This window comes from Lepisosteus oculatus, chromosome 11, assembly GCF_040954835.1.
Source record: "Lepisosteus oculatus isolate fLepOcu1 chromosome 11, fLepOcu1.hap2, whole genome shotgun sequence".
NCBI lineage: Eukaryota > Metazoa > Chordata > Actinopteri > Semionotiformes > Lepisosteidae > Lepisosteus > Lepisosteus oculatus.
Window position 1 is genome coordinate 35,673,970 of NC_090706.1, and position 13,345 is coordinate 35,687,314.

At 34.4% G+C, this 13,345-nt stretch overlaps 1 protein-coding gene across 3 annotated transcripts in view; it reads right to left on the reverse strand.

Annotated features, from left to right (window-relative positions):
• Positions 1-865: 865 nt before the first annotated feature.
• The window catches only part of cplx2b (complexin 2b), a 68,666-nt gene continuing 56,186 nt past the window's right edge, over positions 866-13,345 (reverse strand). For all 3 annotated transcript variants that reach the window (XM_015349991.2, XM_015349990.2, XM_015349992.2), the window contains exon 4: positions 866-12,619. In XM_015349991.2, coding sequence (XP_015205477.1) covers positions 12,422-12,619 — 198 coding nt within the window. In that variant the 3' untranslated portion in view covers positions 866-12,421. The remainder of the gene's footprint in view (positions 12,620-13,345) is intronic.

Genomic DNA, 13,345 nt, shown 5'->3' on the forward strand with positions numbered 1-13,345 from the left:
GTCATGTTTTGTCAAATTAATAAAGATATGTTTAATCTCTAAAACTGAAGCAAGCCATTACATAAAATATATATAAAAATTGGGTTTGATAAATCTTATAACCATCTTACATGTAAAACTTGTGTCGTCCCATGTCCCTTTGGACATAAAGTGTTATTAGTGCATAAATAATCATTTATATAGATTGTGTTTTATAAGAAATTATATTAATTGAGAAGTCCCTTTTTTGAAATGGTGTATATTGTATATTTTCCAACATGCTCAATGTGTCGTGATCCTCATCCCTCCTCTTAAGGGTGCTCCAACGTTTTCGTATTTTAGTTGATCATGCGCACCTGCCCATTGTTTGTTCGTCTTTATTTAAGCCCGGCGCTCTCTCTATTCCTGGCTCAGCACTGGGAGATGGACATCCGGAAGCCCGCCTACCAGCGGGTCCAGGAGAGACCGGACAGCATAGGCTTCCTCACGGTGTCCTGACCATTTGAGACCGGGGCTCGGAGCGCCTGGCCTCATTACGCTGATTTTATTCCCTGTCCCTGTTCCGGATCCGGTTTCCGGATTTTAGCCTCGTTTGTCTCAGATGGATCACACAGTTTTGGACCTTTGACTGCGCCGCCCCGGATTTTCCCCCTTGGACTGTCAGAACTTGTCTGGTTGCCCTCGCCACCCCCCACCAGATCACCGTCGTCATGCCCCTGTCTGTCAACCTGTCCTGATCCTCCACGTCTCCTCCCTGTCGTCCTTCTCCACTTTATTCCGGATTATATCGTCTACATAGGGTCCTGAACTACACTTCGCAGGAGCCTGGACCAGCTCTCGTAATACAATGATAAATTATAAAACAATAAAACTAGCCACTCGAGTCTCTTTTTAAGAAACCATTTTATTAATTTCTTTATGCATTTTAATTTTCAAGAATTCTAAGTTGTTTTATCCAGAGATGTGACAATTCTACAGTGATTTGGTTCCACATACATTATATGACATGCAGTAAAAGAGTTTCTATTAGAGCTCACACAGTTTATATTCTCAACTTCCCCCCCACCCCCCCCAAAATATTATTAGAAAAAACCCTACAGAACATGAACACTTTAAGTGTGGTCTTTGTAAAGCAGCCTTTTTTTTTACACAAAACCTTTCAACTTAATCACATTCATTAAAAAAAATAAACAAAACAAAACAGAAAACAATGTGTTTTAGTAAATGGAAATGTCATCCACACGAGAGAAAAACTTTTCTTTTTTTTTGGTCAGGATAAGATCAATGATAGGTTTTAGTGCAAATAGCAATACTGGAATGTACGAGAATTTGTGTTCAAGCAGACTGCTTGCTTTGCTCCGACCCGTGCTGTTTTCAAGCAGTTTAATTCTGTACACACCGCACACGGCAGCTGCACCAAGGATGAAGAAAATACTTTTTCTTTTCATGTCTTTCAGAAGCAGGTGCTTGTAACAGTGTTTGAATCACGTATCAAGGTCTTTTAGGCAGGACATCACTATGGCTAGTTTACTGCTATATTTGGGTGAAAATTAGAAAGTCATTAGTGATTAGCTACTGTACTGTATGTACTATGCTGCATTCTTTTCACGTTTTGAATGTTTGGGAAGTTGAAGAGTCACTTGATTTTTGTTCTAAGATTCATCTCACCTGTCTAAAGTCTAGGGTTCATGATTATACCTGGCATATTATGACACATAATTACTTGGCCTCTTATGTACAGTAATGAGCATTATATCTGATTCTTTAGATAATATGGAGGTAAAAAATTCACTGTATATCTCCTCCTTGGAAGTGATTACATGAAACTGTCTCACTTTACTTACGTATAATGCACTAATTTTATGTAAGAAAAGTGCAACAATAAACAATATTGACAATGTTGTCATTAAAGTACATATTAAGCAATACCAATTTTAGATGTTGTTGTCATTTCTGGTTTTAAAACCATTGTATAAAAATTATTTTCTTTCTTGGCATTTTCTGGTTTCTTATGCAGGACAGGATAGCTCACTACATTAGACTAAACACAGTGTTTGGGATTCTGCAGATGATGAAGTTGAAAGGATTAGATAGAAGGTTTACCTTTTACGATGTTCTGTAGTGTTCCTCAGAAACAACCCCTAAACTCTCCTAATGTAGCATCAATAAATGTCATAATGTTTTCACACTAAAGAATAAAACATCTGTACAGGACTCTTTCTTTTCACACAACTGTCTTTTGTGTGTGACTAATTATTTTACAGTTTACAAGGTGTTCTTATTTTAATGTAATTATAAAGATTAAAGTGACAAGCATGGCTTTAGGTAATACAGTTTGTACACTCATTGTGTTTACCATTGTGTTGTGCAGTTAAAAATGTATTATATGTATTTTATTTTTAAACTTTTAAATTGACAAAACAGTTATGTTACCTGGGCAGACAATAAAAATCTCCAGTAATTCAGCTATATCTTTTTTTTCTACGTATATTTATTTATCATTTGTCTTCTTTCCTTACAACAGAAACTGGCTAAATCACAATATCTGCTACAGTGACAGCATAAGGGTTTATCAGCTCATTTGAATTTTCAGGTTCATTCAGCTCTTTAGTAAACTAACGCAATTCTCTTTCAAGAATGTAATTGTATTAAACAGAAAAGACAATCATGGAAACTACCAGACAACTCCTTTAACTGTAGTAAGGTAACTTCTATCAGCTTTTTGAGAATAAAATATTTTAAAATATATATAATAAATTGGAAAATAAACCAAGAAGTTTCCAGCACACTGAATATTTCCTTCCATTTCTCTCACCTAATGCATTTAATCAAAGGGTTTTGAAGCATTCCAATCAATTTCATGCACACCTTAAAGTGCATTATTTAACAGCCTGTCTAAGACATTGTGATGTTCCCCTAGACTGAAAATGCATTTTAGACTGTATTCTAAATTGTTAATTATTGTTAATTATTTTTCTAACAGATTTTATCAAATTCCCCTTAGGTGTAAAATACCTACTGTACAAGCAAGTGATATATCTTTTATTTTCTTATTCTTCAATCACAGAGAACCTAATCTACTGTTCATGCAAATACAACACCAACAAATAAAGCTGAATGCCTCTCTGCAAATGAATCTTCAACAAACACATTTCTTTGCATGACATAGACTGACTGAATTTCAGACAAGAACAAAGCACCCTGCATAAAAAAATACTCCTTTCATCATTTTAATATGATAGTATCTGCAATCAAAGCTTTTCAACAATTTCTCAACTCTTCAAACATCACTGTATTCCACCTCCTTTCTATATCTCTCCCATTTACTTTACTCCCAATCCCTAGTGTTTGAATCCTTGTGTTTTTCTCACATTTTGGGCTCCAATTTAATAGGTCTCTGGAGTTGTACTGTACATACAGTAGCAAGAAGGTATTCAACTAATGCACTATAACTTAACCTTTGATCTAATCATGGCTTGGAGACGGAAAACAAAATCATACCTACTGAGCCTGGATGATATTTGTAAAACAAAATTAAATGCAATAGATCGGGTGGAATGAATGGATGGATGGAAATAGCCCTTTGCAAAATGTAGTTTTCTTAGTAGTGATGTCTTGAATGAAATGCTGAAGAGTTAAAAAGATAAAAATGTAAAATTTAAGGTTCTGTCTTCTGTCTTTGTTAGCTTTTGGGCGGGGGGAATGGAGGAACTGAAGCCCATCAGCTGAACTTCAGTTGAATGTGTAGCATGCAGAGTCAGAAGTGCATTTCAACACTGCTTCCCTTGGGGTTTTACTGAATGCCAGCATGAGTTCATAGCCTTAACCCAGACCAGCTGTGAATGACCTGCTTCTGCTTTTTACAGTCTGTTGTGCTTCTTCACTGGAAATATTAATAAAATATGGTATAGAAAAAAAAGTTTTAAAAATTATTGATATTTTTTCCTTTCTTCAAGGAAAAATGCATCCAAGAAAAAATCTAATATAACACAATGGAAATTCCTAGCTTTGTTGCTCCTGGATTTTACATGATTACTCCTCTCTTTTTCTTGTATAGTTCCTGTGTACCCAATTAAGTCAATATTTTAACCTCTAATAAGCGTGACCATAATAACTTTAAACCTTTTAACAACTAAGCACTCATTAGAATTGAGCAGGATGTCCTACTAGGCATACATATTATTGAGTATATCATCTTTATCATTCCTTCTTTGACTAATTTGTCTGCAGATTACTCAGAAGAGGAGGGTCTTCAAACACCGTTATTAACTATTTTTAGAGAAATTGACATCACTGGCAAATTTAACCTTCTAAACCAGCTATCCTGAACAACTGTAGCTATTTACAGTGCCTTGCAAAAGTATTCTGATCCTTGCATTATTTATTGGCTTTAAAGCTTGCAGCCCTGACAAATTTGAAGTAGCAATTAATATTTGCTATATACTACTCCACACATTTAAAACAAAGACAACAAAAAGAAAGAAGACAACGGTTTAAGGATAAGAATCCAAATGTACTTGAGTGGAGTCAGTCTTGACTTGAAGTCTATGAAGACTTGAAAACTGCTGTCTGTGCAGGATCCCCAAGCAAGTTGAGCAACTCTGTTGAGTAATAAATTGCACTAAACCTGCATACAGTTGATAAGCTGGTAGAGAATTACCCCCCCAAAAACTAACTGCTAGAATTGCTGCCAAGAGTTCTTTCACCAAATAGTGGATTCATTGGACTATATACTTACACAATTTTCATATTTCATTTTTTTCTCTTCTGTTTTTGTTATCATTTACTGTAACTGATCTTATCACTAGAAGCCTTCAGCTTGACCATTCTGGTTTAAAATTCCGGTTATAAAATATGAAGTTTACAAAATGTGTATGTATTTTGTTGTAATTTAATAGGAAGGCCCTGAATACTTCTGCAAGGCAAAGTAACACTGCGTTTTTAAAGAAACACCACAACTATCTTTCAAAATAGACAGTTCATTATAGTATATTCATGCGTTTCTATCATTCTTAATAATTCCCTAAGATGATTACAAAAATGGCCCAAGTGTCCTGAAATAACTACAAATGAAAAAAAAGTAAATGGTTTTAATACCCCTTTTTGCTTTCTAGTCTTTAATTCTGATAGCTGTGGAGACTAGGCTTGTCCTTTAACAAAAAGCATCTTTCAACCAGGAATAATGGTAACACGTTAAATAAAACATTTTCTTAATGCACGTGTCCTTTCCACCTTTGAACATACAACATATTATAAAATATATATTAATTGATATTAAATATCTAAACAGGAAATGTCACAGCTGTAAATGTTTTTGTATGACTCGTTCAGCCCTTTTGCCCCATTTTAAGTTTGATGCATTAAAGTTTTTCAAGACATATGAGCCTACTAATACTGTTCTTATACCAGATTCACTTGCTGAAGTTGTATGTTTATAAAACAGGCTACAAATGACTTTGATAGCTACTTATTTCAATAGCTGTTAGTCTTTTCTGACAATTGCCTAATTGGAAAAAACATATATTGTCAGATATAATCAAATGTAATGATTTATTTTAATAATTTCTGTTATACCTTTTTTCACAGTTCAGAGATTTTTTCATGATTTTCTCAATAAAATGTAAGATGGTTTGTAGAGTATACTACCACTATTTTAGATTTTAGTAAGTTTAGTTGTAGGGGTAGTGTCTCATTGTTTTTTAAAATTACAATTGTAAATTCAAGGGCATCAAAAATAAAAACATTTTAAGATATATATATATACATCTGCAATAACAAAAACTCAATAAGACATTACTTTACATATACTCCATACCCAATTAAGCGGATTAAAAATAAATAGCACTGAAATATCTGTAAATCTCTGCTCTTAAAATCATGTTTTTAATGCTGTATATCTTACAGTTAAAGGTAAAAAAAATAAACAGAAGCTAAATAAAATAAAAACAAAAGTAAAATGAAATAAAGTAACTGTACAGGTCAGTCAAGTTATAAATAATCATGTGACAATGAACAACATACTGTAGGTGCAAAACTTCAATTACTTAATTGCATGAATAACCCTTCCAACACTGCCAGAACTAATATCTTAATGTGTCCTCATATGGAGTATAAAAATAATACTCTTCTCAATTTCCTTTTTTAGATTTTGATTCAGTACATCATTCTGAGCTGAAAACCCCTCCACTCACAAAACTGTCATCAGAAAAGAGCTATTCTGAAAATAATTTGATGTGATATACTGTAATATTACTTCATAATTAAAGGAGGATGTTTCTACATCTCATAAAAAGCCTAAACCACTCGATTCAAAAGAACAGATTCTGTTGAAGGAAAAATAAAATGGAACAGAAATGTTTTGTATTGATTGATGCACAACAGAGTTGTAAACTCCGGTCTACTTTAAGTGTACACTGGAGAATTGAATGCCATGTTGTGTCTATTGAGTGTATAACCTCCATATTGTACTTCAGTGGAGAATTCTGTTAAAGGTGGAGCAAGTTGTCCAGATACAGATTACGAGCAGGGACAAACCAGTCTGACAACATTGGCTAACATTACGGACAGACACATAGACACACAGGTAGGTATATACATACAGTTACATACAAAGACATCATCACTGTGGCTTTTAGAAAGAAAAGTACCTTTCAGACACACATTTTAAATAACATATATATGTATAGTTGTTTTATTACAGGAAATGAAAATAGACGACAACTTTTTAACTTTTTTTTTCTTTTCAGGTTCTGACCCTTTTTTCTGTTTTAAGTATTGCAGTCTAAACAATATGGCTTTAACTATTTGAAAAACGTTCCACAGAGCAAAGAACTGAAATTACATTTTTAAAATAGTTTTCTTTTTCTAGGTTTCCACACAATTGTCATTGTATTCCTCCATCAGGAGAAATAAAAGAGGTTATCCTATAAGGAAAAGAAAGCTCAGTGTTGGGTCTAGGCATGAGATGTTTAACCCAACCACACAGATGAAGTCACATTCTCTTGCTTTCAGACATTAAGATTGCACTTTAACACGTTTATACGTTAGATTATTTGTATGTTTTCTTTTTTTTTTACACTGTGATTAACCTTACATGCTAAAAACTAGTTTTGAGTGTTTTTGGAATCTATTTCAAAGCTCAGAACATTTATACAGCAGATAAATCACTTCATTGTCTACAACAGCTTCTTAATTTCATTTTAAGTTTGTTTTTGACTTCATCTAATGCATGATACTTGGCAGACTGTTGTGCCTCTACCCCAAAGTCCCATTTTAAAACACCAGACCACTGTCCTCAAAAACACCTAAATCTTCTTTCAAAATGGTGCATGAAATAACCCAGAAATAGTTATCTCAAATATATTCTTTCAATATTCTTCAATCGGACAGTTCTAGTACTCAGTGTTGCAATTCAGAAATATTTATCTTACCCTTCCATTGCTTGAACACTGGTGATTAATTGAACATAAATCTAAGATTCAGTATGTAGACAAGATAAGGTGCCAGCTGAATTATTATTTAAATTTTCATTTTTTACATTGCACCTAAAATGAAAATAGATATGTCAGTAAATGCAAATTTGTGAATTCATGCCTACGTGTTCTAAATGCCATTTAGAACACTGGTGATTGGGACGTTTTTAAATGAATGTAAAAAATGAAGGAGAAATATTTCTACAAATCATAAGAAATAAACACATATTAAGTCAAATCTATGTGTGCCTAACAAGGAACTAATTTCATTCAGTTTCTCTACTAATAATTCAAATTCTCCCTTGCTTGACAGTCTTTTAAACTTGTTAGTTCAGAACATTCAACAATAATTTTAACGTTTGCAACACAGATCACATGTAATGCCTACTAAGCAAGGATCATCACGATGCATCAGGTTTTTCTTCTACATCTGAATGTTGTTTAATTTCATTAAGGTATGCTTCATGTAGTATAACATTTAGTTTTCTCTTTTGTAATACAGTTACTGCTCAAACTAGTTGCCATAGCAACATAAAGTCCAAACCTCCTCACACATCTCTGTCTTATAAAGGCATCTTTCTATAGCCCCTAACTCTGAGCTTTCCAGAGTGTCTGTTCTTGTTAGAAAACACAACAAAGCACTACCTTTGGATAACCTTCACCCCATTTATTTCACACTAAACATCTCACTGATATAGTACACTGCACGTCTGGATATACTTCAAAATGCTGGTACATTAACACTTTGAAGCAACACTGTAATTTAAAGTGTTGTCATGTGAAATACATTTGTGCCAAACTTCCTGTATTCTGAAGATCAGCTACATGAACGAGAGTAAATGCATTTGTTGTTACTGTAAAAGGCCTCGACTGTAGTTTAAAAGATGATACAATCTATTGTATTGAACAATATGACTATGGAACAGTTAAAATACCAGTATCCTGAAGTACATTCTGCAGCCTTCTGTCTTGTGGGAAATTGGATCCCATAAAATAAGCAAATTACTATACAAGCAACTCTCTTGCATAGTTTAATTATTTTTTTATACCGAGAACCATTACCTGAGATTTTTAAACAGTGTCCTAGAACTATAACTTTATGTTCTGTGTAAATCAACAAAACCATGCAAATTAATGGTTAATTTGTTGAGAATGACAAAACTTATCTCAAAAGGGGGCTGGAAGGAGGGTAGGGGGGATCCTTCTTTGGTCTTGGTGTTAACAGATTCAAACAGGCCACTTCCATAGCACTCTTTATCATTGCATTGTTAATAAATAGGTTGAAGGAAACCAACATCTGATAGAATAAGGCGTGACTTCTGCTAACACACTGTTCATTCTGTATACTGTGGCAAGGGTGAATAAAACATTGCAGAACTTTTTAGCATAAATTCGCATTTGCATTAACAACATTTATTGGACATGCTTTTTTTGCAGAGTTATTGATTGTGCAAAATTAATATAACAGGCTTTTGCCAAATATCATCAACTGCAATTGACATAACTTCAAAGATAATTGCCTTTTATAGTTGAATAGCTCCAAATGAGTTTACTCTCCTTGTCTTAGTTGCCTACAGGTTGAAGTTGAAAATATTTACCCACTTTAAACATAAGAGCCAACAACAGCTGATAATTTCTATTATGGTAGCTTTTTTGTGTATATTGTGTATATGCTCATTTTTCAAATGTTTTGCACACTTTAGATAGAAATTCAGTTTGAGAAATGAGGGTGCTAACTAGTATCTGAAAAGTCCTTGTGAAAAAATGTTAAAAATATTGTAATAGTTTTTTTTTATTCTTGTGATAACAGGAATTAGTTTCTTTGTTATTTTATCAACATACTGTACGTAGTGCACACATTCAGTCAGAGGTGGTTCCTTTCCTTTGCGGAACCCTCACTAAAATATCAAAATTTACTTTGAAGGAAGTTGAAAATCTGCCCTAGAAGCAAAGGCAAAACTCTGGCAGCAGTCTGAAGACAAAATAGTGGGTTAGAAGACAGCCTGTCTGCAAAATAAATCTATATATACCAAAATCCAAATATATAGATATAAAAAATACAACTTACAAAGTTATCAGATCCATTTTTAAGTAGGTCAAATTTTCACTTTAAAGGTAAATAACTGCGTGTAAACATTCACATAGAAGGATTATGATGGTAAAGGTTGTAAACATTTCTATGGCAACTATAATTACAAAAATGGAAGTTACTCTTATCCTGTGGTAGACATCTCACATCTTACATCTGATCCTTATGCACAAATGATTGGTCCCTGTTTAAGCCAACAAGACAATGCTTCCATTTTGTTGGTGCCTTAGGTTGCACACAGAGAGTTTCATGAAAAGATTGCTAAAAGTCACATTGCAAAGCCTTTTCAACTTTTGGCAGTCATTACGTTTCGTGTTATCTAACCTTTATATATCCAGTTTGCTTAGCAAAACCAATCTGTATGTCAAATGAAAAAAAAAGAGAAAGGAAAGTGCATAAGGGACCCTGTAGAAAGGCGATTGGAGCTAAATTTTAGCTATAAAATAAAGAAGAAATTTGTTTTTGTTTGTGTTTTCTTTTAAAAATCTCAGTCCCAATGACTTAGAAAGATGTGATTTCTAGGTTCTGGTAGCATCCCACTCATTAGCAGTAATAAACTTTCTAGAATCATTAATAATAGGCAAAATCATAACAAAAGTAATATACATCATATAGGACACATATATAAGCAACATGGCAACTTAAATGCAAAATGACATCATATATCGGCTACGTCCACTTCCATGCAGTGGTTGTGTTTGATTGTCTTTGGAATAGTCCTAAACTCTGGCAACTTGCCAGCTAGATGAAGGTCAGATTCAGGGTATACTGCAAAACCATTACAGACTTTGTCACCTACAGTACCCTTTAAAGCATCAATATTTATGCCCTTATGTACTTCACTGCTGTCTAAGTAATTATATTTTGTAACTCATCATCAGCGCCATTTAAGTATTTTTCTCCATTTATGACACACAGATGCTAGAATGTCTTTGTGAAGTTTCATAAAAATAAAAAAAACACCTTTTAAAAGGAAACTTCAGAGATCACTGAAACTCATGCACATAAAATTGGCCTTGCTATCTTCATATTTTTATAAATCCTAAGGGAAATTAAATATAAACCAAGCCAGAAAGAAATTATTCAGCTACTTCATTTTATGTGTCAATCATAGAGTCATACATGGAGACACTAACTCTGCTTTACATAAGACTAACATATATACAGTATATACTGTATATAGTAAACAAAATGCAAAATGCTTTTCATGGAGATATCTCTCTATAGGTAACAAGTCCATTTTTAACCTTGGCTTAACTTTTAAAAATCTAAATACAAAATAATGAATTTGCAGTATGCATTGAAGTTTGAATATCTTTCCACTATTGACTGGCTTTAGACCAAGTTAATATATTAACTTGCAATACATGAAAGCCATTGGAAAGACAGACAGCAGAAGACCTCCACCTAAAATATTAACAGATCGGAAACAGAGTACAGGAAAGTTTGACAAAAGATAAAAGTCTGGATTTAATGTATTTGGTATGGCAGTAGCTGCTGCTGTTCAAAACATTAATATAGATCCCAAGGTATGCACTGTGCATGCCATATTTATCTTAGTTTATATAAAAATAAAGTAAAAAATGAAACAGGATTAGGGGGCTGACTGAATTCATTTAGCTTTTCACAACTAAGCACTGAGGCAGAAATAAAAAGGAAACCTAGTGGCAGTAGCCGATTCATGATCACAGCTGAATGCTTACTTAGGCTGTTTTAAGGCAACTTAAAAGAAAAAAAAAGAAAAGTAAGCAATTGAACAAAACACATCATGTTGAAGACGGAGAAAACAATCGCGAGGTTTTTAAGAATTGAGGTTGTATAGATGGAACTCACAGGACAGTGAAGATTGCTTCATCTTGCCTTCTGAGTCCCATTTTACCATCAACAGTTGCCTCTTCAGCATGGCTTGTGATAAGGAGAGGCACAAAACTGTCTGATGTGTTACACTTACTTAAGAAACCTATTGCAATAGTTAACAGCCTACTGAAGGATCTCAGAATGAATCCATGTCATGGAAAACTACCTTTTGAGTCATCTTTAAGTGAAATGGTAACTGATTTATCCGATTTGTTTTTGTGTGTCACAGTAGTAACTTGCCCCACTTTATACATTTTATTATACAATGAAATAAATTCTGTATTTGACAAACACAGTTTAGCAGCTCCAAAAACAAAAATTAGACTCCAGTTATACCCCAATGGGAGCAATCTTGTTTCCCATGCAAAGAAAGACAAATGTATAAATCATCTCGCCACAAACACCTCTGTGCAAGAAAATGCACAAAGGCATATGCTAAATTAAACCACGTTTTGTAAAAGGTACCAAATCCATGTCCTATTTTCTTAAGCAGCCTGTTTTGCGTAGTTGGAATACATTACAAAATAACAATAAATATATGACTTTCTGTAATGAAGAGCTTAATGCAGTTAATACAGCATGTAAATTTTTAAACAAAGTCTCAAACATATTTTCAAAATGGATGTTATGCTTGCCTTACCTGTTTAGGGTGTGCATTAATCTTTCATACAGAAAGCCTGTTAATTTTTTATCAGTGGACAACATCTAAAAAACACCCCAACCAATTAATGTTTCATTAAAAAACAAAAATACGTCTTATCGAGCGAGAGACAGGAATTCTGAGATCCTTGGTAGTGTCACTAGTTACAATTAAGAAAATGAAACAAGAAAAAGACAAATAGATCAGTTCTTTTGATTGGCTGTTCAGATTTGCCCGCTGACTGTCGTGCGAACAGATTGTTTGAGGATGATTTTTACTATTACACTAATTTTAAAAACGGCGCTGTGGATGACCCAGTTAGGCAATCTCACCCAATCCCCTTCTCCCGCCAGCCCCATTCACCTCTCCTGCCCCTCGTGTCCGTTACTTCTTGAACATGTCTTGCAGGGGTCCCGGCAGGAATTTGAGCACAGTGTCCAGGATGCTTTCCTCCTCTTCCTCGTCGTCGTCTCCGCAGCCGGCAGGAATGGCTTTCTTGGGGCGCGTCAAGGACCCCTCGCAGGGCTGCTCCATCGCTGCCTTTTCTTCCGCCTCCTTCTCCTCCTTCTTCTTCAGGCCGTACTGTGGGCAGACAAAGCAGAGCTGCCACAGTGGAACAGGGCAACAGAGCTCCTCTCTCTGAATTGCACTGTTAACGATCGCCGCGATAGCTCAATACAAATCTTAGGTAAGAGATAATCTTCTGATAAATCAAGAGATAAGAGGGCAGCATCAAATAAATAGCGAGGGTCAGATTATTTCCCTAGCTTTGATTTTACAATCTGTGATGATCCTTTGCCCTTTGATGATATCGTGTTCCTCCTTATACTGTAATTGCATATTGACAGTGTATAGATGCATGACATTTGGCTGTGTGTGAATTTTATGAAATAGCTTAGAAAAATTACAACCTGTAATTCATTCTATTTAACCTGATATTTCACTTTTGCTACATGGACCAGGCCACTACTTGCACTCTAAGAAGTAACTTTATTTTTCAGTTTCTTAAACATCGTTCAGTTGCATGCTCATGTTTTCATCTTGTTTTTAATACTTTGCTGCCTACACAAAAATGCTGTATCTATACACACACACAAAAATATACTCTTGATCTCATTTGCTATTGCCTGGTCTAAGGTCTGACAGGATATTATAGTGGTCCCTTATTGCTATGCTGACTTTCGATAAGCAACATCCCTTGATATATACAAACAGCACAATCTTCATATCCATCTTTAATAATTTGCTGATATTTTCATTAAAAAATCAAATGCTTTCTTTTAGGTTTGAAAGAGATGAGCTGAAATC